This window comes from Cinclus cinclus, chromosome 2 (genome assembly GCF_963662255.1).
Source record: "Cinclus cinclus chromosome 2, bCinCin1.1, whole genome shotgun sequence".
Taxonomy (NCBI): domain Eukaryota; kingdom Metazoa; phylum Chordata; class Aves; order Passeriformes; family Cinclidae; genus Cinclus; species Cinclus cinclus.
Genome location: NC_085047.1, coordinates 116,770,119 through 116,795,952, shown reverse-complemented (window position 1 = coordinate 116,795,952; position 25,834 = coordinate 116,770,119). Strand labels below are relative to the sequence as shown.

Genomic DNA, 25,834 nt, shown 5'->3' with positions numbered 1-25,834 from the left:
GAAGCACCAAACCAATTTTACAGCTGGAGCCCCGTCCACATAACATGTTTTCTCCTTTACAGGTTTAAAAAGAGAACAAAGGAATTCCAAACCTGAAAAGCCAGCCTGGCTCCCACCATGGATTTTCCAAGGGGGTGTAATGAAAGCTGTGAGCTCAGGGAAAAAGCTGGGAATGGAAACTTGGGACACTGAGACATCCAAGAGAAGCATGTGGAGGAGAAGGGAAAAGGAAGGAGGAGGGTGTAGTTATTGGATTTCACTATTATATATTGACTTTTGCAAATTATTTTGATATAATACAATTTTTAATAACTTTTAACTGCTTTTGATATAATTTGTCATTTTTTGTGGCCAGTACTCTGGCCCTGCTTAGTTTATGTATTTTAGTGTGATAAACATATTATGTAGATTAGGCTCTTGCAAAATATTGAAATAAAGACTGTGCTGTGTATTAACCGTTGCAGAAGTAGTTATTGATTTTATAACTAGTTGGCATTGGTAAGAATAACTCGGTTCTGTGAAATAGATAATGTAAAATAATAAGCTAATAAAAAATAATAATCCTGGTAAGATGACATCAGGACACCAAGAGAAAAATTTGCTACTGACTCTCCAGTTATCAGGAAGTGTCAAACAAACAGAACAGATCGTTGAGAAGAAATAAAATACATTGATTTCATCTACAGGATGGCATGAAGACAAGTCAAAGGTTAAAACCAAGCAAAAGAATTCGTGGAACACACAGCAATGTTTGAATATGTGTGACCCTCATGAACAGGCATTCAACCAAGGAAATAAAAAAGGAGATAAGAAAATTGTTTTAAGCTAACTGGGGTGCTTTGGGCAGTTTACCAAGTACCCCTAGCTGGATATTACTGTGATAATTGATAAAAGATTAGTGTTAATTATAAAAATATTGGGGCTTGTATAAACCAGAATACTTAGGTCTGAAATGAAGCATGGACATTAGACAGAGAAAAATATACATGATTAAATCGTTCTGTTTAAATCCCCTGTTATGATTATTGTGGTTTTTAGTAAATCGTATTCGATACCAGTTTGCAAAACGAGGTTTTCCCACAGCCTGAAAGATTTTGCAAAATCAGATCTCCTGCCTTTGTGTAATCAATTGCAACCTGTCTGCTAAGAGCAGATTCCCACTTTGTGCTGTTCTTTATCTACCAAAGCCAGATGGTTACTTGACAAATTGTCCGGAGATTTCACACAGGGGTCCCACGGGTGTTTTTTTAACCACCACCGCGTACCTGGCAGAACTACGACAACAAAAAAAATAACAATTATTGATTACTCCAAGAAAAACCATGCTATAAAAACAAAACCTGCAAACCAAAATTCAATGAAGCATGAAGCGGAGACCCCTCACTCTACCCAGCGCTGCTTGCTCCGCCTAGATCAAGCGAAGCAATCTAAATTTTGCTAAATATCGAGACTTTGTTTCTCACTTATAACATAACCCCTTTATCCCTTATGAAACTTGAACAATTTAAAGATCGAGCCTTGTTTCTCACCCCTCAGGGCCGTGCCCGGAGCCCCCCGCGCTCCGGAGGCGCCGCCGCGGCCGCTGCTCCTTCCTGCTCGGGCTCGGGGCTGGGCCCCTGCCCGTCCCTCCTCCAGCACGTCCTGCCGTGGGCTCCGAGCCACGCGGCCCCGCTGGCCACCAGCTGCAGGGCCGGGGGGAACGCCCGCAGCTCGGCCTCCTGCAGCCGCTGCTCCAGCGCGGCCTCCGAGTCCCCCGGCAGCGGCTCCCGGCGGATGGCGGCCCCGGCGCTCGGCTCCTCCTGCGGGAACGGAGCGCGTCAGGAGCGGGGGAAAAGGGAATGGAGCACAGGGGATGGAGCACAGGGAATGGAGCACAGGGGATGGAGCACAGGGAATGGAGCACAGGGAATGGAGCACAGGGAATGGAGCACAGGGAATGGAGCACAGGGAATGGAGCACAGGGGATGGAGCACAGGGGATGGAGCACAGGGGATGGAGCACAGGGGATGGAGCACAGGGGATGGAGCACAGGGGATGGAGCACAGGGGATGGAGCACAGGGGATGGAGCACAGGGGATGGAGCACAGGGAATGGAGCACAGGGAATGGAGCACAGGGGATGGAGCACAGGGGATGGAGCACAGGGAATGGAGCACAGGGAATGGAGCACAGGGGATGGAGCACAGGGGATGGAGCACAGGGGATGGAGCACAGGGGATGCAGCACAGGGGATGCAGCACAGGGGACGGAGCACAGGGGACGGAGCACAGGGGACGGAGCACAGGGGACGGAGCACAGGGGATGGAGCACAGGGGACGGAGCACAGAGGATGGAGCACAGGGGATGGAGCACAGGGGATGGAGCACAGGGGATGGAGCACAGGGAATGGAGCACAGGGGATGGAGCACAGGGGACGGAGCACAGGGAACGGAGCACAGGGGACGGAGCACAGGGGACGGAGCACAGGGGATGGAGCACAGGGGACGGAGCACAGGGAACGGAGCACAGGGAACGGAGCACAGGGGATGGAGCACAGGGAATGGAGCACAGGGGATGGAGCACAGGGGATGGAGCACAGGGGATGGAGCACAGGGAATGGAGCACAGGGGATGGAGCACAGGGGACGGAGCACAGGGAATGGAGCACAGGGGATGGAGCACAGGGGACGGAGCACAGGGGACGGAGCACAGGGGATGGAGCACAGGGATGGGCAATGGAGCACAGGGAATGGAGCACAGGGGATGGAGCACAGGGGACGGAGCACAGGGGATGGAGCACAGGGGACGGAGCACAGGGGACGGAGCACAGGGGACGGAGCACAGGGGACGGAGCACAGGGGATGGAGCACAGGGGATGGGGGATGGAGCACAGGGAATGGAGCACAGGGAATGGAGCACAGGGATGGGCAATGGAGCACAGGGAATGGAGCACAGGGAATGGAGCACAGGGAATGGAGCACAGGGAATGGAGCACAGGGAATGGCAATGGAGCACAGGGAATTGAGCACAGGGATGGGGCTGCACAGGAGGCTCCAGGGACACCCCCTGAAGAGGGAACAGCTCCATGAGGGACAGCCCAGGCACCTCAGAGGAGATTTGGGCTGGCACGTTCTGCAAGAAGGATAAATGGGAAAATCCCACCCCAAAATGCAAGGGACAGACAAAAGGTCTTCAAGCAACCCCAAATCTTCCTGGTTTTTACTGGTAATAGTCCTAGGGTTCCCACACATTGCTCTTACATCTGCCTATTTCTGCCCCCAGAAAGAAAAGGAAAAAAGCAAATTCCTAACTTCCAAATTTTCCTAGCTTCCCAGTTCTGAGGCCACTCACCAGAACAAAATGCACAGTGCAGCCTGCAACTTTGAATCCACTCTCCAGAGGCTCTTGATGAGCATTTCCATCCTTGATGAGTGGAAAAAGTGATGGAGAAGCATTCAAAATTTTTCCTGGGTATCAGTGTGAGGGAAAAAAAAAATAACAGAAGAATAAAAAAAAGAAAATTATAATTTGAATTTAATTTCTTTCACTTAATTTCAGCACTGCTCTGATGTGAGGGAATTCTTCCCTTCCAGTATCACAGGTGCAGCAACATTCCTAAAGGAGCCTGTTCAAGCCATGAGTGAATAACTCCTGAGCAAGGCCTCAAGGGCTGGCACTGTCTCAGTGCTCACCCTTGATTAACTTACTGCTCACCCCTCACTCACTTGGGGCACACAGGGAACTGGGTCAGGACACCACAGGAGGGAGAAATCCCTCCTGGGAATGGATAAATCTCTCTCCCATTTTTCTCTGGGTGGGAACTGCAGGGGCTGAGTTCAGCAGGATCCCCAGCACAGCTCCCTGGCAAAGGATGGGATCAAGCTCCTTCCCTGGGGAAGGCACAGACCCACCCCATGCCTTCATTTTGCTCCTCTGTCACTACTGAGGCAGCACCGGGGTTCCTCTGGCAATCCTCAGCCAGAATCCCAAGGCAATCCCACTGCCAGAGGGAATGGAAGCAGAATCCCAAGGCAATCCCCCTGCCAGAGGGGATGGAAGCAGAATCCCAAGGCAATCCCACTGCCAGAGGGAATGGAAGCAGAATCCCAAGGCAATCCCACTGCCAGAGGGGATGGAAGCAGAATCCCAAGGCAATCCCCCTGCCAGAGGGGATGGAAGCAGAATCCCAAGGCAATCCCCCTGCCAGAGGGGATGGAAGCAGAATCCCAAGGCAATCCCCCTGCCAGAGGGGATGGAAGCAGAATCCCAAGGCAATCCCCCTGCCAGAGAGGATGGAAGCAGGATCCCAAGGCAATCCCACTGCCAGAGGAGATGGAAGCAGGATCCCAAGGCAATCCCCCTGCCAGAGGGGATGGAAGCAGAATCCCAAGGCAATCCCCCTGCCAGAGAGGATGGAAGCAGAATCCCAAGGCAATCCCCCTGCCAGAGGAGATGGAAGCAGGATCCCAAGGCAATCCCCCTGCCAGAGGGAATCCCAAGGCAGCCCCTGCTGGAATGTCAGCAGTGCCAGCAGGGCTGAGGGATTTGATCAAATTCTGACAGTGAATCAACCACCCCTGCTTTAGTTGCTCTTTGACATTTAATTTCTTACCTTTCCACTTTCGGAGAAAAGGGCTGGACAGGACTCTCATGAATCCTGACAGACAGATCAGCTCCACTGAGAATTCCTCCAGGACTCGGTCGATGGTGCTGTCGAATTCCGAGCGACTCCCGTACAATTTGTGATCAATCACCTGGGGAAGTGAAACACAACAAAAGCCACATCATGGAAACACCTCGGTGGGATTGAGAGCAGCTGCTTGGGCAACAAAGAAAAACAAACTGGACTCATTCCAGGACAATCCATGATTTGAGAGGAGGGTCCAGTGAGGTGGGGTCAGTCTTTTCTGCCATGCCCCAAGTGAAGGGGTGAGAGGAAATGGTCTCAATTGCACCAGGGGAGGTTCAGATTGGAGATACAATTTCTCCATTTTAAGAGTGGTCAGGCACTAGAATTAGTTGCCCAGGGAGGTGGTGGTGTCAATTGGCCAGACTCTCTGGATAAGGGGAGGAGGAATTTATTTCTACTCCACCTTCTATTTTCAGGTCCCCAGGTGAGTGCTGATTCCTGACTCTCCTGTGGACCTTCAAACAAGGGGCTCACAGATCTTTGTGCTCTTGCCTGTGAAAATGTGAATGAATTTTGAGATCCTTTTTTTTTTTTAAGAGATGAGTCAGGAAAATGTCACGTGAATCCAACTCAGAAGCTTAAGAAACTGCTGAAGCCTTTCCATGCAGGGACAGCCCCTAGCAGAGTTTATTTCCATCTGTGCAAAGATGTAAAAACAGCTGCTCAAACCCACTTGATGTCAGAAGGGGGAATTCCTGTGTTTGACATCCCAAGTCATGGAATGTTCTCAGATACTGCTGATCCTTGCCAGGGGTTTTTATGGAAGAAACCAGAACAAATTCCTGTCCCAAAGAGGTGCTCTGTGACCCACAGGCAGGAGAAAAACTGTATGGTGCTAGTGAAAGGGATTGGGCACAATGTGAGACACAGGTTTTTATCATGGAGAAGGGAAGGATCCAGGGATAGCTCAGAGCCCCTGGCAGGGCCTGAAGGGGCTCCAGGAGAGCTGGACAGGGACTGGGGACAAGGCATGGAGGGACAGGACACAGGGAATGGCTTCAAAGTACGACTGGATGGGATACTGGGAATTAGGAATTGTTCCCTGGGAGGGGCTGGGATGGAATTCCCAGAGCAGCTGTGGCTGCCCCTGGATCCCTGGCAGTGCCCAGTTCCAGGTTGGACACTGGGGCTGGGAGCAGCCTGGGACAGTGGGAGGTGTCCCTGCCATGGATGGGGTGGCACTGGGTGGGATTTGAGGTCCCTTCTAACCCAAACCAGTCTGGGATTCTGGGATTCTAAGGAGGGATAAGCCCAGGAGACAACACATTCCTGTGCTTTGCAGAACCTGAAGTTTGATGCTCATGGGCTGAAATCTGAGTCCCAAATCATCCATTTAAATCCCTTCCCTGGGATGTAGCACTGGCTCCCAAACTGCAAAAAGCTCCCAGAGCCCAATGAGGGCTCCCAGCTCTGTGCTCCATCCACAGATCCATGGGGAAAGTTTCACACTGAGGTGAAACCCCAGTGCTCAAGCAAGCTTTTCCTTCCCACCCACGGACTCAGAGGCTGGGAATAAAAAGGAGAAGGGGAATTTTCCTTACCCTGGTGGGAATTCCAGCCCGGGCCGCGCTCCGCAGCTCCTCCACTCCGGGTCTGTTGGAGATGACCAGAACCAGCTGGGCACAGCTGCCAGGCTCCCGGGCAGAGCCAATGAGCCCAGCCAGGGCCGTGCCTCCAGGGGAGAGAGCAGAGGTGGGGACACCTTGTTGGAACCTCGGGCACTGAGAATTTGAGACTTTCTGTGCTGACAGGCACTGACCCCCAAGAAAACACTACATTTAACCTGAGACGGTAGAGAAATTCTAAAATGAAGTGATAGAACTGGGATTATGGGTGTGTAGTTTGAAAAGAAGTGTGTGATATCACATGGGGGAAAACTTAGAATTTAAGGGTTTAGAATATAGTAGTATATATAAAGCAAGATGGAGGTTTTAAGACAAAAACTAGTCCTTTGTGAGTTTGGGTAATATTGTGTAATTAAGTAAAGTCCACATTGTGAGCCACAAGTGGTTAGTTATTAAATTAAAAGTAAAAATAATTTAAGTAACATTTCATAATTAGACACTTTACCCTTCGAAGGCCTTATTAAAAAATACTCCATTTTAAATTTGCTAAAGTACTGTAAAACTTCCATTTGTGAAACTGAAATATAAATAAAAGCTACTAAACATCTAAGTCCAAACAAAAAATACCATCTCACTCATTGAATCCTGACCCTTAAAAAAAAAAAAAAATAAACCCCAACACACGTGAGCACCCAGGGCCCTGGGAGGGGCTCTGAGCCTTGTGTGGACAAAGATCTGCTTGTCCACACACAGGACTGAGGGTGGGGGCACTGCTAAAGCTCAGGTTTTCAAACAGTGCAACACAACTCCCTGACTTCTATTCAAAGTGAAACCCTGGGCTTTGAAGGCTCTGGAGATTCCACTGAAAGGAAAGCAAAGGTGGGCACACCTGAACCAGCCTCTCCTGGCGTGTGAGCACGTTCTCTGTGCCAGGACAAGTGGCAGCTCACCTGCTCCAGAGACAAGGACAGCCACCTTCACCTTTCTCTTCCCAGGCTGGGGCTGGATCCTGGCACTGCTGTCATTCAGCAGCTGCTGGGGGCTGCCCAGCTGCAGAGCCTCTGCAAGATTCTCCACTTCAATGTGAGAACCTGCTCCAATCACACGAGGAAAGTGTTAGATTTTACCTTTCCTTCTAAACTGACTTTGTGCAGTTTATTAATAATGTTTCAACAACAAGAAATGGTACCAGCAATGAATTTATGCTGGCACAGGTAGAGCTCCAAAGGGATTCAGCGCTTGAACAGCCCAGATCCCAGCAGCTGTGCTGGTCTCTGGTGTCACCTGCTCACTGAGCTGTTCACAAAGGCCCAGGCATGACCTTCTCAAGGATTAGTCCCATCTTTTATAGCTCTCATGTTGCAAAAGGACACTAAAAACAATGCTGATAGAGCTGAGGTGGCATTTTGGCTGCTCAAACTGTTGGGTTTCCAGAGGGATTTTGGTTCATGTCCTGCTGGATGTCAATCAGTGACACACCAGGATTCAAGCTGACCATCACCACACGTGACTTTACAAAGCTGTGGCCTGTCCTCAACCTTTGCACAGGTCTGTGTGAGCTGGAAGGGGTGGACAGGAGGGGACTTGATCGCCGTGAGTGTGGCAAAATATCCACTGATTTTTGCAACAATCAGCACAGGGATTTCCTGAAGCCTCAGGGAGGGGAAGAGGTTTTCCAGGTGCTGCCACTCTGAAACAAGAACTGGTTTCTCATTTATTTAATACTGAAATGTAGATGTGGAGGTGTCCAGTAGCCTCCTGCCTAGTGAAGCAACAGGAAAGTGGTGTGAAGTACACAAACTTTGGGATTCTCTTCAGTCCCACAGGGACACCTGCTCACCTGTGTGACAAGGGGCAACCACCTTCCCAATCAGCCAGGCCTCCTGCTGCCTCTGGATGTCCTGGAGAACGTGCTGGGCCAGCTCCTTCTGCACGACCAAGACGGCCCCGATCCCACAGGGAAAGGTCTGAGCCATCTCCTCTGCAGAGAGGTTCCCCTCTTTGTAGAGCCAGCAAAAGATTTCAGGGATCTTCCAGCTGAGAGCATCTGGAAAAGATAGAAATTCGTGTGTGAGCAGCACAAATGTTTGTTGGTGTTTCGTATTTACTGTCTGCAATGACAGTGATGTGTCACAAGAGCTGGTAGAGACCAATTCTTGCTGCAACAGAATCCCCAAATCCCTGAGGCTGGCAAAGCCCTCCCAGCCCACGGAGTCCCAGCTGTGCCCCACGGCCACCTTGTCCCCAGCCCAGAGCACTGAGTGCCACGTCCAGGTGACACCTGCAGGGATGGGCACTGCAAACCTCCCTGGGCAGCTCTTGCCAAGGCCTGAGCACCCTTTCCATGGGGAAATTCCTGCTGCTGTCCAACCTGAGGGGACCATAAAGCCCATCCCAATCCATCCTCTGCCATGGCAGGGACACCTTGCACTATCCCAGGGTTTCCCAAGCCGCAGCGTCCAACCTGGCCTTGGAAATTTCTTTCTTCCCCTTCCAATTTCATTCTAGAGAAGTACAACCCACACACAGACACCTTTCTTTCCCCCTCCCCATCCCCACTGTATTTTTAGACTCACATGAACATGGTTTTCTTTACTATTTCAAACTTCTGAATTCTTTGCCCAATTTTGGCCTCATTAGAAAAATTTCTGACTTACTCACAGATGTCAGATTTTGTGGGGAAGCTACCAAAAAAGTGCATTAAATGTGTGTGTGTGGAGCAAATTGTGCAAATATATTCACCCACCAAACCTCAGCATTTGGTCAAAATGTTTTGTCTGGAGAAGTGTCCTGAGGAACACACAGTCTTCTCCAACACCTTTTGTCCTAGAGCTGTGCTGCCTTTAATCTCCTCTGGAATTTCCCTTCTCCAACAAAGAGTGGGGCTGGGTGACTTGGAATAGGAATGGTTTTGGAAAGCACCCACTTGGGGCCGTTCCCCTCTGCCAGGACATTCCTGAGGATTCCAAGCTGAAGCTGGAAGGTCAAGGCCATGCTTTTGTCCCCCAGAACAGCTCAGGTACTTACCCAGGACAGCACTGAGGTGCTCGGGCAGGAGCCTGGAGATGCCCCCCAGGAGCCCTTCAGCTGTGGGGGCAAAGCCCTTCACGTGCCCCGAGCGAAGGATGGGCAGCAGAGCTGGGCTGAACATTTTCCCTGGGGTCAGCAAAACATCTCCTGCAAACAACAGCATCAGCTCAGTCCTTCTGTTTGACATCTCATGCGAAGTTTAGAATTTAAAAAAATTACAGAATGGTTTGGGTTGGAAAGGACCTTAAAGATCATCCCATTCCCATTCCTTGCCATGGGCAGGGACACCTCCCACTGTCCCAGGCTGCTCCCAGCCCCAGTGTCCAACCAGGAACTGGGCACTGCCAGGGATCCAGGGGCAGCCACAGCTGCTCTGGGAATTCCATCCCAGCCCCTTCCCACCCTCCCAGGGAGCAATTCCTTCCCCATATCCAGCCTAAATTTCTCCTATTTGAGTTTGTGCTCACTCCCCCTTGTCCTGTCCCTCCATCCCTTGTCCCAAGTCCTTCTCCAGCTTTCTTGGAGCCCCTTTGGGTACTGGAAGGGGCTCTGAGCTCTCCCAGAACCATTTTCCAGGCTGAATTCAGTGAATTAGCTTCAAAGGTCATGGGGTGTTTTTGGGAATGTTTCCCAGAACAAATTCTCTCCCAGCCCCTGTAGAAGGCCTTGGGAAGGAGGCAGAAGCGCTGCCCACACTCGCGGAGCAGTGAACACCAGCTCAACCCCGAAGACCGATTAACCCAGGCTGATGGGAACAGGCTGGCCCTGCCAAGCCCCGGGGAAGAAGAAGGACAGCGCACCCAGAGTGGTGTCCCCGCAGCTGCCCGGGGCTGGTGAGGAGCAGTGCAGGGAGGATGTCAGGAGGATCCTGCGCACGACGCCCAAGCCGCGGCCCTGGATGGCAGCGGATCCCAGCCCCAGCAGAGCATCCCCCTCCTCGGCTCTCTGCAGCCCCGGCAGCCTCTGCCCCCGCTCCACCGCGCCCACCGCGAACCCGGCCAGGTCACAGTGCCCAGGGGGACACGGGGCTGCCGCTTCTGTCACCTCCTCACCTGCAAGGGGACACGGGGGTCAGCATCTCCTGCTCGTGTTCGTTTTAGAATCACAGAATCGTAGTTTGGGTTGGGAGGGACCTCAGAGCACATCCAGAGCCACCCCTGCCGTGGCAGGGACACCTCCCACTGTCCCAGGCTGCTCCCAGCCCCAGTGTCCAGCCTGGCCTTGGGCACTGCCAGGGATCCAGGGGCAGCCACAGCTGCTCTGGGAATTCCATCCCAGCCCCTTCCCACCCTCCCAGGGAACAAGTCCTGCTCAGTATCCCACCCATCCCTGCCCTCCTTCAGCTCAAAGCCATTAGTGTAACACTATTTGAAATCTATGGCATCTCCTAAATTCAGCAGCACATCAGGGACACACAGCACAAGAATTCACAGAATTCACAGAATGACTGGGTTGGAAGACACTTTCAAGATCATCAAGCCCAACCCATGCCCTAACATCTCAACTAGACCATGGCACCAAGAACATTCAGATACATTTTTTAAATCCTTCTCCGTTTGTTACTTCGCCTCAAGACTCCAACAAAACAAAGCTTCATGAAAGAAGAAGTGGTTTTCTCATTATTATTTCTGGTACTCACATGGCACATCCCTGAGTATGGGAGAGGGCATGGAAACATTAATGTTGAAGGATGTGAGGCTTCCAGTTCTGTTCTCCTTTGTTCAGGGATAAAGAAGGAAGAACAAGGATCCAAGTACACAAATACCAAACCCCATTTTTCTATGCTGACTCATTTTACAGACAAGGAAGAATTGAAGCACAAATTCTCAACTCTTTTTTCCACCAAACAGAAACCAACAATTCCAAGGCGACATTCTGCCTTTGCCTCCCAAGTCCATTTCTCTGGTGATAAATTCAGCCTCAGACTTTACAAATCTCAGAGGAGAGGAAGGTCCATACCCAGGAAAGCACACCCTGCATTCCTGCAAGCCTCAGCTATTCCTTCCTTGATTGTTTCCACCACTTCAGCATCGAGTTTGCCACAGGCCAAATGGCTGAGGAAGAAGAGGGGCTCAGCCCCCTGGGCCAGGAGGTCATTGACACACAGGGCCACCAGGTCTTGCCCGATGGTGTCGTGCCTTTTACAGACCTGGGCAACCTGCAAAACATGGTGGGAATGAGAAACAGGCAAAACTCAATTATTAATCAGAGAAATCAGCAGAAACCTTCTTTTCGTTGAAAGGAATCACTGCAGGACATACATGGAGGGCAAAACCTGGTGCAGTCACAGAACCAGGTCACAGAACCTGGTGGAATCACTACAGGATGTAATGGAGGACATTACCTAGTTGAAATCAAGAGAAAACAGCTCATTTTCTTGCAGACAAAAAAAAGGAGAAAAATCTATTTTGTTTTTTTTTAAATATTAGTTTGAATTCCAGTCATAGCTACCTAGAAATTATCATTTTGAGATTTTTTTTGTTTGTTTGTCTTCTTGGTTTTTGGAATATTATCACAGAATCAGGGAATGATTTGGGCTGGGAGGAACCTCAAAGCCCACCCAGTGCCATGGCAGGGACACCTCCCACTGTCCCAGGCTGCTCCAGCCCCAGTGTCCAACCTGGAACTGAACATTCCAGGGGTCCAGGGGCAGCCACAGCTGCTCTGGGCACCCTGTGCCAGGGAACAATTCCTAATTCCCAGTATCCCATCCAATCCTACTTTGAAGCCATTCCCTGTGTCCTGTCCCTCCATGCCTTGTCCCCAGTCCCTGTCCAGCTCTCCTGGAGCTCCTTTAGGCCCTGGCAGGTCTTTGATAAAGCACAGACAATTCCCTCAGGGAAGCTGCTGTCTGGTTTCAGAAGTCCTCATGAACCAATGAGCCCTGGGTCAGGTGTTGTGGCTCCCATGAAATGCTGACATTTCCAGCTCTCAGGGGTACCCTGGAGTGTCCTGTCCATGGGGAAAAGGTTACACAGGGATCACAGAATTATAAAATCAGAGAATTATTTAGAGTGCAAAAGACCTTTAAAATTATCAGTGGATAAATGTTCAAGGAGATACAGTTCCACAGTTACTGCCACAGTTCCACCTGGGCAGGAAAGCCCAGGACAGAGGGAAGGACGAGGGGGAAATGTGGATAAACAGCACTGGATTCCAAATGGTGAGGGAGCAGCACCCAAACAAAGTTTGGGCTTGGATTCCTGACTGATTTCCCTGGCTGCTGGACTTAGGAATGCTATGGAAACAGGCATCCCACAGCCTTTGCTGCATGACAGCACCTCCCTCCCACTGCTCCAGGAACAACCTGGGCAGGCACTGGCCAGCCTTTCCTTGGCCAAGGAAGAACCTTGGGAACAGCCTGTGGAAACACAGTTGGGAATGTCTCTCTGCCAAGCAGTGGGAACAAAGACTCACAAGAGCCAGCACCAATCACTTTTTCATGCTCAGAGGTGTCTGGGGATGTGAGGCTGCAAAACACCTTTGGGATGATTCTGCTCAGTCTCCTGCTGTTTGTTAATCCTGGCATTAAAGGCAGAAACCATTTGAACCAAGGGACATTGCTGTGCTTGGCAGTGAAATGAGTTTCAGATCTCCACTCTCCTGATGGCTGAAAACCTTCTGATTGAACATATAAATAAATCCCCAGGTCAGCTTATCCTGATTCAATACATAAATATATGCCTGGCCCAACTGATCCTGATTTACTACATAAACATATTCCTAACTTAGCTTGTCCTGTATGTTGTTGGCTAATTAAAATTCTTTATTTCTTGGCTTCTTTAATGTTTATTTCCTCCATCTTTCTTTTCCCCAGTGCCCTGACAGAGATGCTTCTTCTCCTTCTCCACACACAATTTGTTAGACTGAGTCTGCCAGTTCTCATTTCAACAACTCCCTGTGCTCCTCCACACAGATCCTCCTCAAAGCCAATGGACCCTCTAGTTCAGAGCAGAAATTCTGGTTTTTAGAGTCTCAAGTTTTCAGCTAAATTTTGGGTTATTATCATTTCACCACAAAATATCCAAATCCATAATTAAGTATGGCCAGGCCTTGCACAAATAAGCATTTACAAAGTTCAGGTCCCACTGCAGGAGTGTTTGCAGAGCTCAGGAGGTGCAGTGGCTGTGGCACTGAAACAGCCCTGGCAGGTGACATCAGCTTTGCTGCACTGGAGCTGTCAATTACCTGCAGTTTGGGTCCAAGGCCCTTGGTCTGGGACACCAGGATGGGATCATGGTAACCAGATGCCTTCAGGTCAAAGAAAGCAGCAAAGCCTCCTCCTTCTGAGCGACATCCTGCAGAGAACAAACAGGGCATGGATTGGATTTGTGGGGAATAAAAACACCCAAAACTCTCACCAAGAAAAAAACTGCAATTTATCCCCAAATCCCTGAGGCTGGCAAAGCCCTCCCAGCCCACGGAGTCCCAGCTGTGCCCCACGGCCACCTTGTCCCCAGCCCAGAGCACTGAGTGCCACGTCCAGGTGACACCTGCAGGGATGGGCACTGCAAACCTCCCTGGGCAGCTCTTGCCAAGGCCTGAGCACCCTTTCCATGGGGAAATTCCTGCTGCTGTCCCAGCTGAGCCTGCCCTGGCCCAGCCTGAGGCCGTTCCCTCTGCTCCTGTCCCTGTTCCCTGGAGCAGAGCCCGACCCCCCCTCCCTGCCCCCTCCTGTCAGGGAGTTGTGCAGAGCCACAAGGTCCCCCCTGAGCCTCCTTTTCTCCAGTTATTTAATTTTTCATTAGAGATTTTATTATTTTATTTATTTCCATTCTCTTCCTCTCCATTCTGCACCTCTAAGAAGCACAACCACCTCCATGGCAAGGCAGGCATTTGTTAATTAATCGAAAGAGAAGTGACAAGAAAGAAATTAATTTTCTTTCTTTGTGCTGATCCCAGCCCAGTTTCCCAAGCTCCCTTTCAATGGCATGAGTGCACTGCCCACCCTGGAGAGAGAAAAGAACCAATATACTGAGGGAATTCCCAGATTCTTCCCAGTCCTACCTGCCCTGGTGCCTCTCACAGCTGATGTTTGTGGCAGATGGCTCAAAACCTCCCTGGGTGCAGCTCCCACGTGTCTGTCCTTGTACATCAGGGCCCTGTGGGGAGGGAAGGATGTGCTGGTGACCCTTTCTGCAGGGCCCAGCAGGGGTGGCCCAGATGTGAGGGGCAGGAAGGAACATCTGGGCTCCCATCACAGTGCTCACGTACAGGGGGTGCTGGAGCAGCCGCAGACCCCTGTGCCCAATGTCCCTCCTGAAGGTGGCCCCCTGGAAGTAGATGGTGGCCACACCCCTGTTGGCTTCTCCCAGGGCTTCCATCAGGTCCTTCCTGACAGCAGTGATGGACAGGACTCTGCCACCACTTGTCACCACCCTGCCATTCTTCAGCACTGTGCCCCCATGGAACACCTGCAGCCCCAGGGCCTTGGCTTGCAGAAGCCCTGCAAAAAAAAAAAAAAAAAAAAAAAAAGAATTCTCTGAGGATTTAGAATTGCATTCTCTGTTGTCAGTCTCAAAGTCAAGGTGGGAAGAGCCCTCCAGGATGAGCCAGTGCCAGCCCAGCAGCAGCATCACCCCAAACCCTGTCCCCAAGGGCCACATCCAGACTGCTCCTGAGCACTCCCACAGACAGTGACTCCAAACCTCCCTGGGCAGCTCATCCCAAGGCCTGACCGCTCTGACAGGGAAATTTTCTTTGCCAATCTCCAACCTGAGCCTCCCCCGGTGCCATTTGAGGCCATCTCCTCTCATTTTTCCCCTGCCCCTCCTGTCAGGGAGTTGTGCAGAGCCACAAGGGCCCCCCTGAGCCTCCTTTTCTCCAGGCTCAGCCCTTTTCCCAGCTCAGCTGCTCCTCCCAGGATGTGTTTTCCAGACCTTTCTCCAGATCCATTAGTTCTGTGGACAAAACACTGAACATTTTATTCAGTCAAGGGAGAAAAATAGGAGTTTTCAGATTTGCTTTTTTTCTGAGAAAAAGCATCATCAGAGAGACATTCCAGTGCACTGACCCAAGGAATTCCCTTCTGAGCCATCCAGTAAAGCATCATGAAATTCCAGACTGGTCTGGGTTGGGAGGGACATTAAATCCCATCCCATCCCATCCCATCCCATCCCATCCCATCCCATCCCATCCCATCCCATCCCATCCCATCCCATCCCATCCCATCCCATCCATGGCAGGGACACCTCCCACTGTCCCAGGCTGCTCCAGCCCCAGTGTTCAACCTGGAACTGGGCACTGCCAGGGATCCAGGGGCAGCCACAGCAAATCTGGGAATTCCATCCCAGCCCCTCGTTACCATCCCATCCCAGGGAACAATTCCTAATTCCCAGTATCCCATCCAGTCCCACTCTGAAGCCATTCCCTGTGTCCTGTCCCTCCATCCCTTGGCAATTGTCTCTCTCCATGTTTCCTGCAGCTCCTCCAGGCCCTGCAAGGCCACCCTGAGCTCAGCCCAAAGCTTCTCCTGTGCAGGTGAACAATGCCAGCTCTGCCAGCCTTTCCTCCCAGCACAGCTGCTCCATCCCTCTGCTCATCCTGCTGCCTCCTCTGGGCTCTCTCCTACATGTTCATATCTGGGGTATCCCAAATGTAAAGAAAGAAATCCCACAGCAACAGAAATATGGGATCCAGGCGCCACCACAGGCTGTGTAGTGTGCCAGGAAAGTTGGGATTTTGGATAATTTGTGCAGGAAATCACATTCCACAGCCATATCCTGCCAGGATTCTCCCCTTTCCCTGACATTAAACCATCCATGCTGATGTTACCTCAGCACTTCCCCTCCTTTCCATCCTGTCCACTCCACACAATTCCCTGCAACACCTGGGACTGCTGCTCCACAGACACTCACAGCTGACACAGGGAAGCAAAACTCTTCAAGGTTTGGAATTTTTTTAGATTTCTATTTTGAGGGAAGGATAAGGGAAGAGGAGGAACTGCTGCCATCACCTGGGAAAATGAGAAGCAAGCACAGTTTTCTCCTTGCTACAGGCTCAAGGAATTCCTCCCCCTGGCCCTGCTGCAATGGAAATCCAACCCCTCTGCACCCTGTTTTAAGGAATACTCCAGAATAAAAAGTTTGTTAAGCCATTAAAATCAGAGAATCACGGAATATCCTGAGGTGGAAGTGCACAAAAGGATCACCCAGCTGGGGTGCACAGGACACCTCAACAGTCCCACCCTGGGCATCCCTGGCAGCATCATCTAAAAACACGTGATTCAATGTGAAAAAGAGAATAAAAACTAATAAACCCCAAGAAACTCTGAAGTGGAAGGCCCAGAGCTGAGTGGGAAGGAGATGGTTGTGCAACAGTTCCCTCTGTTTTTAAACACTGTAAATATCTTCATGAGATCCTGAACCAGGAGTGCTGGAACAGAGGAAATGAATATTGAATATGTGGATTCAATATTCATCTGTATGAATATTGAATATCTATATCCAATACCCAAATAGTATTGATATCTAAATGAATATTGAATGCATGTATGAATATTGAATGTCTATGTGGATATTGAATATATATTTCTAATGTCTATATGAAGATTGAATACTTATATAAAATATCCATATGAATACTGAATTTCTGTATCTAACATATATAGATATTGCATACCTATGCAAATATTGAACATCTATTTCAAATATCCATATAAATATTGAAGACCTATCTCTAATATCTACATGCCTATTGAATATCTATATATAATGTCCAAATGAACATTGAATATCTATATCCAATATATGTACATATAATATCCATATCTAATATCTCTATGAATCCTGAATACCTACATGAATATTGAATACCAATCTCTAATATCTAAGTGAATATTGAATACCTATATGAATACAGAATATCCCAGTGTCCTGTGAGCAAGTAATTAAATAATTAACAACCTCCCAGAGTTACCTGTTACCTCCATGCCTTTGTCAGAGTCTCCTGGGTATCCTGGGCTGGCCATGACCACACACACAGCAGTCCTGTTCTCTGACCAGGCTGGCATGCAGCTGCAGAGTTTGCCCTCAATTGTTGCTTGAATCACTTCATAAAAATCATTTTTAAGCAGAGGGAGAATTACCTGTAAAAATTTTTCAGAGTGATGGAGGCTAATGTTTATTTTGCTGGTTTGCTGAAATTCACCTTAGGGAAAATTCAATTGATGGAATAAAATCTGTATGTGCCAAGCCAGCAGATTTGGAAACTCTGGGTGAGCATTTAATTTGCAGCATCTTTTGGTCACCAGTCACGAATTTAGAAACATAAGGTGTGAGCTTATGATTAGAATTTAGGTCCCCCCCAGTCTGCTTCCATCCAGAAAAACAAAATCTGAGGAACCATGTTTTAATTTAAAGCATTTAACTAATAATTCACAGGAGCTGATGAGCCAAAATTTTAAGTTACCTCAGATGTTGAAGATGTTCACACACAGATCTTTCTCTAGAACCACAAGACCAAAAGGTAAAAGAATGGAACATCTTTAATTTTCTAGTGTGTTCAATTTACCTGACACTGGGGATCCCCAAACTGGCATTTAAAGTTTAAGATCTTCACCCCCTCTTTGGTCAGCATCAGACCTGTTTGCAGCACACCTGGACACAAAGAGCACAGCCAAGCAAATGAACTCAAACATTTCTTTCTTTCTTTCAAGAACTGTTTTAAATGAAACAGATAATTTTGGAGTGTGGGATTCATTTCTGCAAATCAGAAGGTTTTAGGAGCAAGAATTCTGCAAGTCATAATAATTCCCAAATATCCATAAAAGTGACAAGCAGCCACCTGAGGAACAGGGCACCGCATTTTAAACCACAAAGCAAAGATTCTCTGGCATCCTGTACCCAACTTCAGTTTTACTCAACTCCCACTCCATTCTTACTCAGGCATTGCAAAAAAGGTCCCCAAAAGCAGAAACTGAAGATGTGGGTGGGAGCCCAGCTCTTTACAGGTCTGAGATCTCTTCAGTGCCAACAGCAGCCCTTGGCATTAAGTGACATCTGCGGGCACCACTTGGCTTTTCCAAAACAGTTTCTGGACAAAGATCTGGAGAAAATGGTCATGGCATGTAGGAGTGAGCAGTACAGCAGGACTGAAGTATGTGTTCTGCTCTGAACTACAAATAAATTCTGTTTTATTTAAAAATATTTAATAAAATCGTGGTGTTTTAAGGAGAAAAGGCCAAAGTTCTCTCCCAAACAAAGAGCTGTGAACCAAATGAGTGAGGCTTAACACTGCATGAGAAAATGAGCTGCTGCTGTTTGTGTTTTTAAAAACAAATACCATCTGGAATTCAGACAGTGGAAGTGACCTGGATAGGGGTTTACCTTGTTTTTCAGCTGCTCACTCACCTACATAGGCAGCTCCTTCTTGTCTCAAGCTGTCCACGATGTGCTGGAGGACGGCACCCCTGATTTCTTCTAGCAGAGCTTCTGGAACCTGACAGCAAAACCAAAGCAGTGAGGAGGCAGTGCTGGCATCTGGCCCGGGCTGAGGAGACGCTGAGCTGCTTGCTGCCGTCCCACCCAAGCCCTGCTCTTCCCTCGGGGAGCTGTCTGGAGGATGAAAACTCTCTCCTCTCCTCCCAGGGAGCTTGGGGGGGGGGGTTGAGGGAGGTCTGGGAGTGACAGCCTGGGCTGGACGCAGTCACAGTGCTTCTGTCCTGGGGCAAAGCCACTCTCATGATGTGTTGGAGCAGTGCTTTAAGAGCCACACAGGGAACTGTGCAGGGATTTCTGACCTGGTGCTAAGGGCACCGGAGGAACACAAAGTTCAGGAGTAATGGAAGAGGTAAAACAGAGGTTGCTGCAGACAATTAAACCCCAAAGAATGATTGTTAAGGTGAGTCCTGGAGCCCACTGCAGCAGATGCAGGGATGGGAAAGGTCCTGCAGGGGCTGGGGGCAGCAGCATGTTTTTTTTATTTGGGTGCCTATTAGGAGGTTATTTATGTAATGTAAAGGTTTCTTTTTTATTATTATTATTTTTTTTTTAATTTTTTTTTTGTGGGGCTACCCAGGCCTTTCGATTTTTTATAAGTTGTTTTTCAAACAAAGTGGACAAGTTTTTAAAATTTTGAGGCAATTTAAGTGTTTAAGTGAGTTGTGTTTTGCACTCACTCTTAGGGCTTTGTTACTTAAAAGTAAAAATTTTTTGGTTGGTTTTCTGGAGAGGGAGGTAAAAGAAGGTATTTTTAAAATTTAAAACGGTGAACTAGCTTAGTTTGGGTGTTAAGTATGTTAATAGAATATATGGGTTGGTAATTTCAGGGTAAAGATTTTTAGTTGTTTTATTGATAGTTTGTAGATTTTGTATTATTTGAGATGAGTTATTAGGTTTTTGAATAGGTAGAATGGGAGTGTTGAAATTAGACTGATACTTTTTAAACAATTTCACTTGTTGAAAGTTTTAATTATTGGGTTAATTTCTTTCAAGGGGTATTGTTTGACTGGTTGCTTTTTAGTTTGATTAATATAGGAGGTGTATTTTTTTTGTATATTAGAGGTTTATACTTTAGGAAATTGTTGGCTCATTATTTTTTATTAATTTTTTATTTTGTTTTAGTTATTATTTATTTATTATTAATAATATAAATTCCATTCTTATATATTATATACTATACATTATATTTATTATTATTTAATAATTTAATTATTTAACACTTCTATGTATTTTTCGTTATTTCTTTTTAGAGTAAATTTTTATTTCCTTTAAATATAATAGCTGTTTGCAATTGTGTTAATAAATCCCTCCCCAGGAGTGGATCTGGGGAGTTGGGCATATATATAGAAACTTATGAATGTCTTCTTGGTTTTTACATTTACATTTTAAAGCTTTATAGAACTATGCTTTTAACGTTTGGTTAGTTGATTCTTTTTATTATTAAATATTTTTTTACAGGTATTAAAGCTTTATTTAAAACTGACAAACAACTTCCAAACCAAACTGACTTTTACTTACAAATAGAACCCAGCAGGGGCTATGATTTAAACTTTGGTTAGATGTTTTCTATTATTATTATTATTATTAAAACTTTATTTAAAACTGACAAACAACTTCCAAACCAAACTGACTTTCATTTGCAAACAGAACTCAGCTTGTTTATTATTAATATTATTATTATTAATAATAATATTATAATCATTACTACTACTACTACTACATATTTATTTTTACAGGTATTAAAGCTTTATTTAAAACTGACAAAAAAATTCCAAACCAAACTGACTTTTGCTTACAAGCACAACCCAGCATGGGCTATGTTTTTAAAGTTTGGTGAGTTGTTTATTATTATTATTATTATTACTACTACTACATATTTATTTTTTATGGGTATTAAACTTTTAAATAAAAGTAACAAACAACTTCCAGAGCAAACTGACTTTTACTTACAAACAGAGCCCAGCATGGGCTATGCTTTTAAACTTTGGTTAGTTGTTTATTACTATTACTATTGTTATTACTATTATTAATTTATTTTTTACAGGTATTAAAGCTTTTATTTAAAAGTAACAAAGAACTTCCAAAGCAAACTGACTTTTGCTTACAAACAGAACCCAGCATGAGCCATGCTTTTAAACTTCGGTTAGTTATTTATCATTATTATTGTTATTATTATTATTATTATTAATATTATTACTACTGCTACTACTACATATTTATTTTTTACAGATGTTAAAGCTTTTATTTAAAAGTAACAAAGAACTTGCAAAGCAAACTGACTTTGGCTTCCAAGCAGAGCCCAGCAGGGGCTGTACCTGAGGCACAGGGCAAAAGGCTCCCATCCCTGCTGTGCTGGGGCCCTGCTCCCCATCCAGGAGCCGCTTGTGGGGCTGAGCTGGGGGCACTGAGACCACGGTGACACCATCAGTGAAACAGGAGCACTGTGGGGAGACACACGGGCACAGAGGTGACAGAGGTGACAGTGGCCACAGCGGCCTGGCCCAAGGGACGGCGCCGCTGGGCGCAGTTCTGCTGGGAAATGTAGGAATTGCAGAAGCCCAGATTGCTAAGGATAAAGGATAAAAGGATTAAAGGATGTTAAATCCCACCCAGTGCCACCCCTGCCGTGGCAGGGTCACCTCCCACTGTCCCAGGCTGCTCCCAGCCCCAGTGTCCAACCTGGAACTGAACATTCCAGGGACCCAGGGCCAGCCACAGCTGCTCTGGCAATTCCATCCTGTCCCAGGAGCTGCCCACACTCTGAGTAAAGAATTTCTCAGAATCCAATAGGATCCATTTATTCTGCTACAAGCCCCTTGATTTGAAGGATTAATTGTTTGTTTCTCATGTTTAAATTACCAAGAGAAATGGTGGCTCTCATTACAATTCCCTTCTGATGAATCAGATTTTGAGTCACATGGACACATGCCTGTCCTCTGACATATGAAGAGCCTAAAAGAGGCACTCAATATTAGCACAAAGTTACAGATAATTCTTGTTATAATTACCAAGGCAAAGTTCATAAAAACAGGGTTTTGGGTCACTTTAGGAAAAAAAATTCCGCCTAAAATAACTGCTGTAAATACAATGCCATTGTTAATGCAGAATGTAAATCTACTGACAACATGCATTGGTGAGCATGACACACAGCTTAGATTGCATGTTATATATATGCATTCCTCAAAGTGCAAATAAAGCAAAACAAAAAAAAATAAATTTGATACAATAAACATGGGTGTTTATGCAGAAGCACAGTAATAATTCCAAAGAATAAAAGCACAACATCACACCATCAATCACATACAGAAAGTTCTTCCCCCTGAAGCAGTTCTTCAATAACAACCATCTCTCCAAACATTCTGTCCTGTAAAAGAACAAAACAAAGGAAATCTCCAGTAAGCAGACATGAATCCACTGCCTAAATCCTCTCTTAATTTTCTGTTTTTCAAAAAAACCCAAACAATGTATATGAGAAGTGCCAGGTTGCTTGAATGCCAGTGGGGAAAGCCAATGGAGCTTCATTTGGACATAAGGAGGCAACACTTAAATACTCCTTATCAGGCCTGGGACAAGGAAAATTACAATTTGGAGGAGCAGAGAAGTGGGACTGGAACAGAAGTTCAGTCACAAAAGCTCCCAGCCCTGCCTAGGGTCACACAGGAGGAATCTGAGGAGACCCAGGGAAACTCTTGAGTCAAATGAAGAAGTTTCTCCCAAAAATACTTTCCTCCTGTAGCTGGAATTACAAACTCCCGGAGTACAGAACACCAAGACTCAGAGTGGCAGGGATTAATGAAGGATTTATCCACCTGCATGATCTCCTGGACAGCTCTGCAGGCCTCCTCCTTGCTGGCTGCAATGGTCACTTCTTTCTTGGCTGCTGGACCCCGTGCCCTCACCACCCGTGCAGGGAAGTCTGTGCTGTAAGGGGAGCAGGGTGGGGGTCAGACATCCCCACTGCATCCAGGCAATCACTTCGCTCCTGAATGCCCCCTCCCAGTCCCACTGTACCTCCAGAATTTCCCCACTTACTCTGCAACACAAACTAAATCCAGAAGTTAAAAAAGAACAAAGCATCACCCTGTTAACGAATGTATTTTAACTTTATCCAATCATCCCCTGACTTGTGAACAGGCAAATAAAATGTTTTCAGAAGGGCTGATCCTGCGCACAAATTTCCTGTTCCCTGAAAGAAAACCCTCACTCTCCTTTCCACATTGTGATTTCTATTAAGTTAAACCCCAGCCCAGTTTGTACCACACAGGCTCCCACCAGGCTCCCCTTCTCCCATTTCACTGTGCACCCCTAGGACAATTTCCCTTTGGAGCCTTGCCTTTGCTGACAGAGAAGTTGTTGACCTCATCTGTGTGTGGCAGCAACATGAGCTGGGTGTTCTTACAGAGCAAAACCACTGAAAAGGTTGGTTTTATTCAAAAAATCCCCAGAGGTTCCACGAATTTATCCCACATGGAGCACTTGCCAGCAAGGACAAGGAGTCTGGGAGCAGAGTCCACAGGCAAATAAATGAGACTGTTCTCCTTTAGTTCTGGATGTTTGACCAGAACCTTCCAAATCATCCTCAGAGAGCATTTTGCTGGTATCTATCTGGGTAGAAATTGTTCTTAACCCTTAACTAACAGAAAGATCTGTTGAAATATTTTTCTCCATTACAATGTTTTGTCTTATAAATGACTTATGGAGTATTCTAAAGGATGAGATGGAAAAGAAGAAGAGCTGTGACCTGAAAACAGAAAAACCAACCTGCAGCTCACAGAATTGTGGAATCACAAAAGGGTTGGGTTGGAAGGGACCTCAAATCCCACCCAGTGCCATGGGCAGGGACACCTCCCACTGTCCCAGGCTGCTCCAGCCCCAGTGTCCAACCTGGAACTGGGCACTGCCAGGGATCCAGGGGCAGCCACAGCAAATCTGGGAATTCCATCCCAGCCCCTACCAGGGAACAATTCCTAATTCCCAGTATCCCATCCAATCCTACTTTGAAGCCATTCCCTGTGTCCTGTCCCTTCATGCCTTGTCCCCAGTCCCTGTCCAGCTCTCCTGGAGCCCCTTCAGGCCCTGCCAGGGGCTTGGAGCTCTCCCTGGATCCTCCTCCTGCCCAGGTGAGCACCCCCAGCTCTCCCAACATGGCTCCAGCAGCTCCACACTTGCACCTTCATCACCTGTCTCTAATTACAGAGCTCATTAATTCATCACCTGCTGGAGAAGAACAAGGACAGGCCCAGGTGTCCCACAGAGGAGCCCGTGGCAGCACATTCATTTACCTGGTGATGAACCTGCAGGCTTCCTGCGGGTTGCTGAAGGCTCTCCAGCGCGCCGTGGGCATCCCGTGTCGCTCCAGGAAAGCTTTGCTGGAGCTGCTGTGTGATGCCAGCTGGGCTGCCCTGGCACAGGGCCCGAAGCACCGAACTCCTGCTGCCCTCAGGTCATCCAGAATCCCTGAGCACAGCAACAGGAACAGCACAGGCACCGAGGGGGCTCCTTGGGGACGTCAGCCGTGTGCCAAAAGGAAATTCCCCCAGTGCCTTTGTTGCGCTTTCCTTTGTCTCAGATGATTCATTCGCCCTCAAAACGAGGTGCTGAGTATCCACTGACCCTTCTCAGCCTGTTGTTTTAAGGCTCTTCAGCTCTGTACATTACTAAGCGCTCCCGCAGTAACTTCAAATACCCCCCATTTGAAAGCAGAATTCAAAGTGCTGATTTTTTCTGTCAACGTAATTATATTATTTGATATGATTCTAGTATGTTCATTTATTATATTATAATATAACGTCTATATTTTTTCTGTCAAGTTAGAGGAAAATAATTTCTAACATACTTATTACCTTACTTACTTAAAAACTAATTTACTTATTAACTTACCTGCTTCCAAAAGGGCTTCTGGGCCAACTAACACAAGCCCAATGTTATGATCTTTGCAGAACTGGGTAACAATAGTGTGATTGCTCACTAATACAGCTGAAAAGGAAAAATAATTAACTGATTATAGGAAAGCCTAAATAAGAGACAGGAGATGAGAATGCCTTTTTTCCATCCCCCTAAAAGTGTGATTAAAATCATGAAATCAACAGCCCACAAAGGGTGAAGTGAAATATCAATGTAATAATAGGAGAGTCCAAAAGGAGCTGGGAACAGCTCCAATTTGCATTACTGTTTTTAATACACATCTGCTAACTGGTTAAATCTATTTTATTTGCCATGTGTAATCAAGATATATTTTTAAAAGCTGCTTATCACAACCATAGCAACTTTGAAAAATAAAATTTAAGGTTTGGAAAGGAACTCCATTTGAACAGCTGAGTAAAGGTTTATTCAAAGCATTGGACGATGAAGATAAATTTTGCTGAGCAGCCTGGGCAGACACAGAGATGTTTCTATTCAGAGTTAAGAACTTTGTACCCTGTGTTCCTGGGTTAAGTTTCACTGGAATTGGTCGCTGAATTCAAGCAATAAAGTGGAAGAGATGAGGTGTAGGAATACAGTCTCATATAAGCCTCACTAGTTTAAGCAGCAAGGCAAAAAATAAATACGGCAGGATGTTTTAGGAGGCAGCTCTGACATTCAGAAACAAAACTCAGAATAAAAAACAAATCTACGCCTTCAACCATTTGTGGCACCAGCAAAAGATGAGCAGCTGGTACCTCCCCAGTTGCTTTGTCTCAGTGCTGATTGCTTGGATTGGGATTATTATTCCCCCATTTTTACCTGAATTGGAGATTTTTCCATTGTCAGCTGTCCCTGCATTTCCTGGAGCCACAAACACGTGTTTGATGTGTGGGGACTGAGCCAACTTCCAGGCCAGGGCGTGCTCCCTGCCTCCACTGCCGATCACCAGCACCCGCTCAGCCATGGCCCTGGGGAGCACAGCAGCCCTTGGAGCACCACTGACTGTTGAGTTTTATCTTCTTTTTGCTAGAGTTGGGATTGAAGACTCGGGAGATGATGTTTCTTGTTTGGACTCAGATGATTATTAATTCTTATCTGTGTTACAGTGACTTCTACAGCGCTTCAAGCTAACAAGCTAAAAATAGAGACATATCTCTCTACAAGGCCTTTTAAGGGTAAACTGTTCAATTAAGAAATGACACCTAACTTATTTTTACTTTTAACCCAA

General features: G+C 47.1%; 1 protein-coding gene across 1 annotated transcript; it reads right to left on the bottom strand.

Annotated features, from left to right (window-relative positions):
• Positions 1 to 1,532: 1,532 nt before the first annotated feature.
• On the bottom strand, positions 1,533 to 25,570 carry LOC134058148 (trifunctional purine biosynthetic protein adenosine-3-like). The gene is made up of 21 exons (XM_062515246.1): positions 25,426 to 25,570; positions 24,583 to 24,678; positions 23,985 to 24,159; positions 22,512 to 22,623; positions 22,007 to 22,066; positions 21,018 to 21,143; positions 18,613 to 18,700; positions 17,774 to 17,859; positions 17,180 to 17,348; positions 14,477 to 14,708; positions 14,270 to 14,364; positions 13,451 to 13,560; positions 11,222 to 11,420; positions 10,063 to 10,314; positions 9,260 to 9,409; positions 8,073 to 8,279; positions 7,183 to 7,323; positions 6,209 to 6,339; positions 4,590 to 4,731; positions 3,329 to 3,444; positions 1,533 to 1,799 (listed from the first exon to the last, which is right to left on the bottom strand). Exons 1-21 carry the CDS (start codon positions 25,568 to 25,570, stop codon positions 1,533 to 1,535), a joined length of 3,099 nt encoding a protein of 1,032 aa, XP_062371230.1.
• Positions 25,571 to 25,834: the final 264 nt, after the last annotated feature.

Bases quoted from the DNA above. Each gene is read 5' to 3' on its own strand.
- LOC134058148 (XM_062515246.1), bottom strand. From the start codon at position 25,570: ATGGCTGAGCGGGTGCTGGTGATCGGCAGTGGAGGCAGGGAGCACGCC. The intron at 4,732-6,208 runs GTAAGGAAAATT...TCACTTCCCCAG, and splicing joins GGGCTGGAATTCCCACCAGG to GTGATTGATCACAAATTGTA. The intron at 1,800-3,328 runs GTGAGTGGCCTC...CCGTTCCCGCAG, and splicing joins GCACTGTGCATTTTGTTCTG to GAGGAGCCGAGCGCCGGGGC.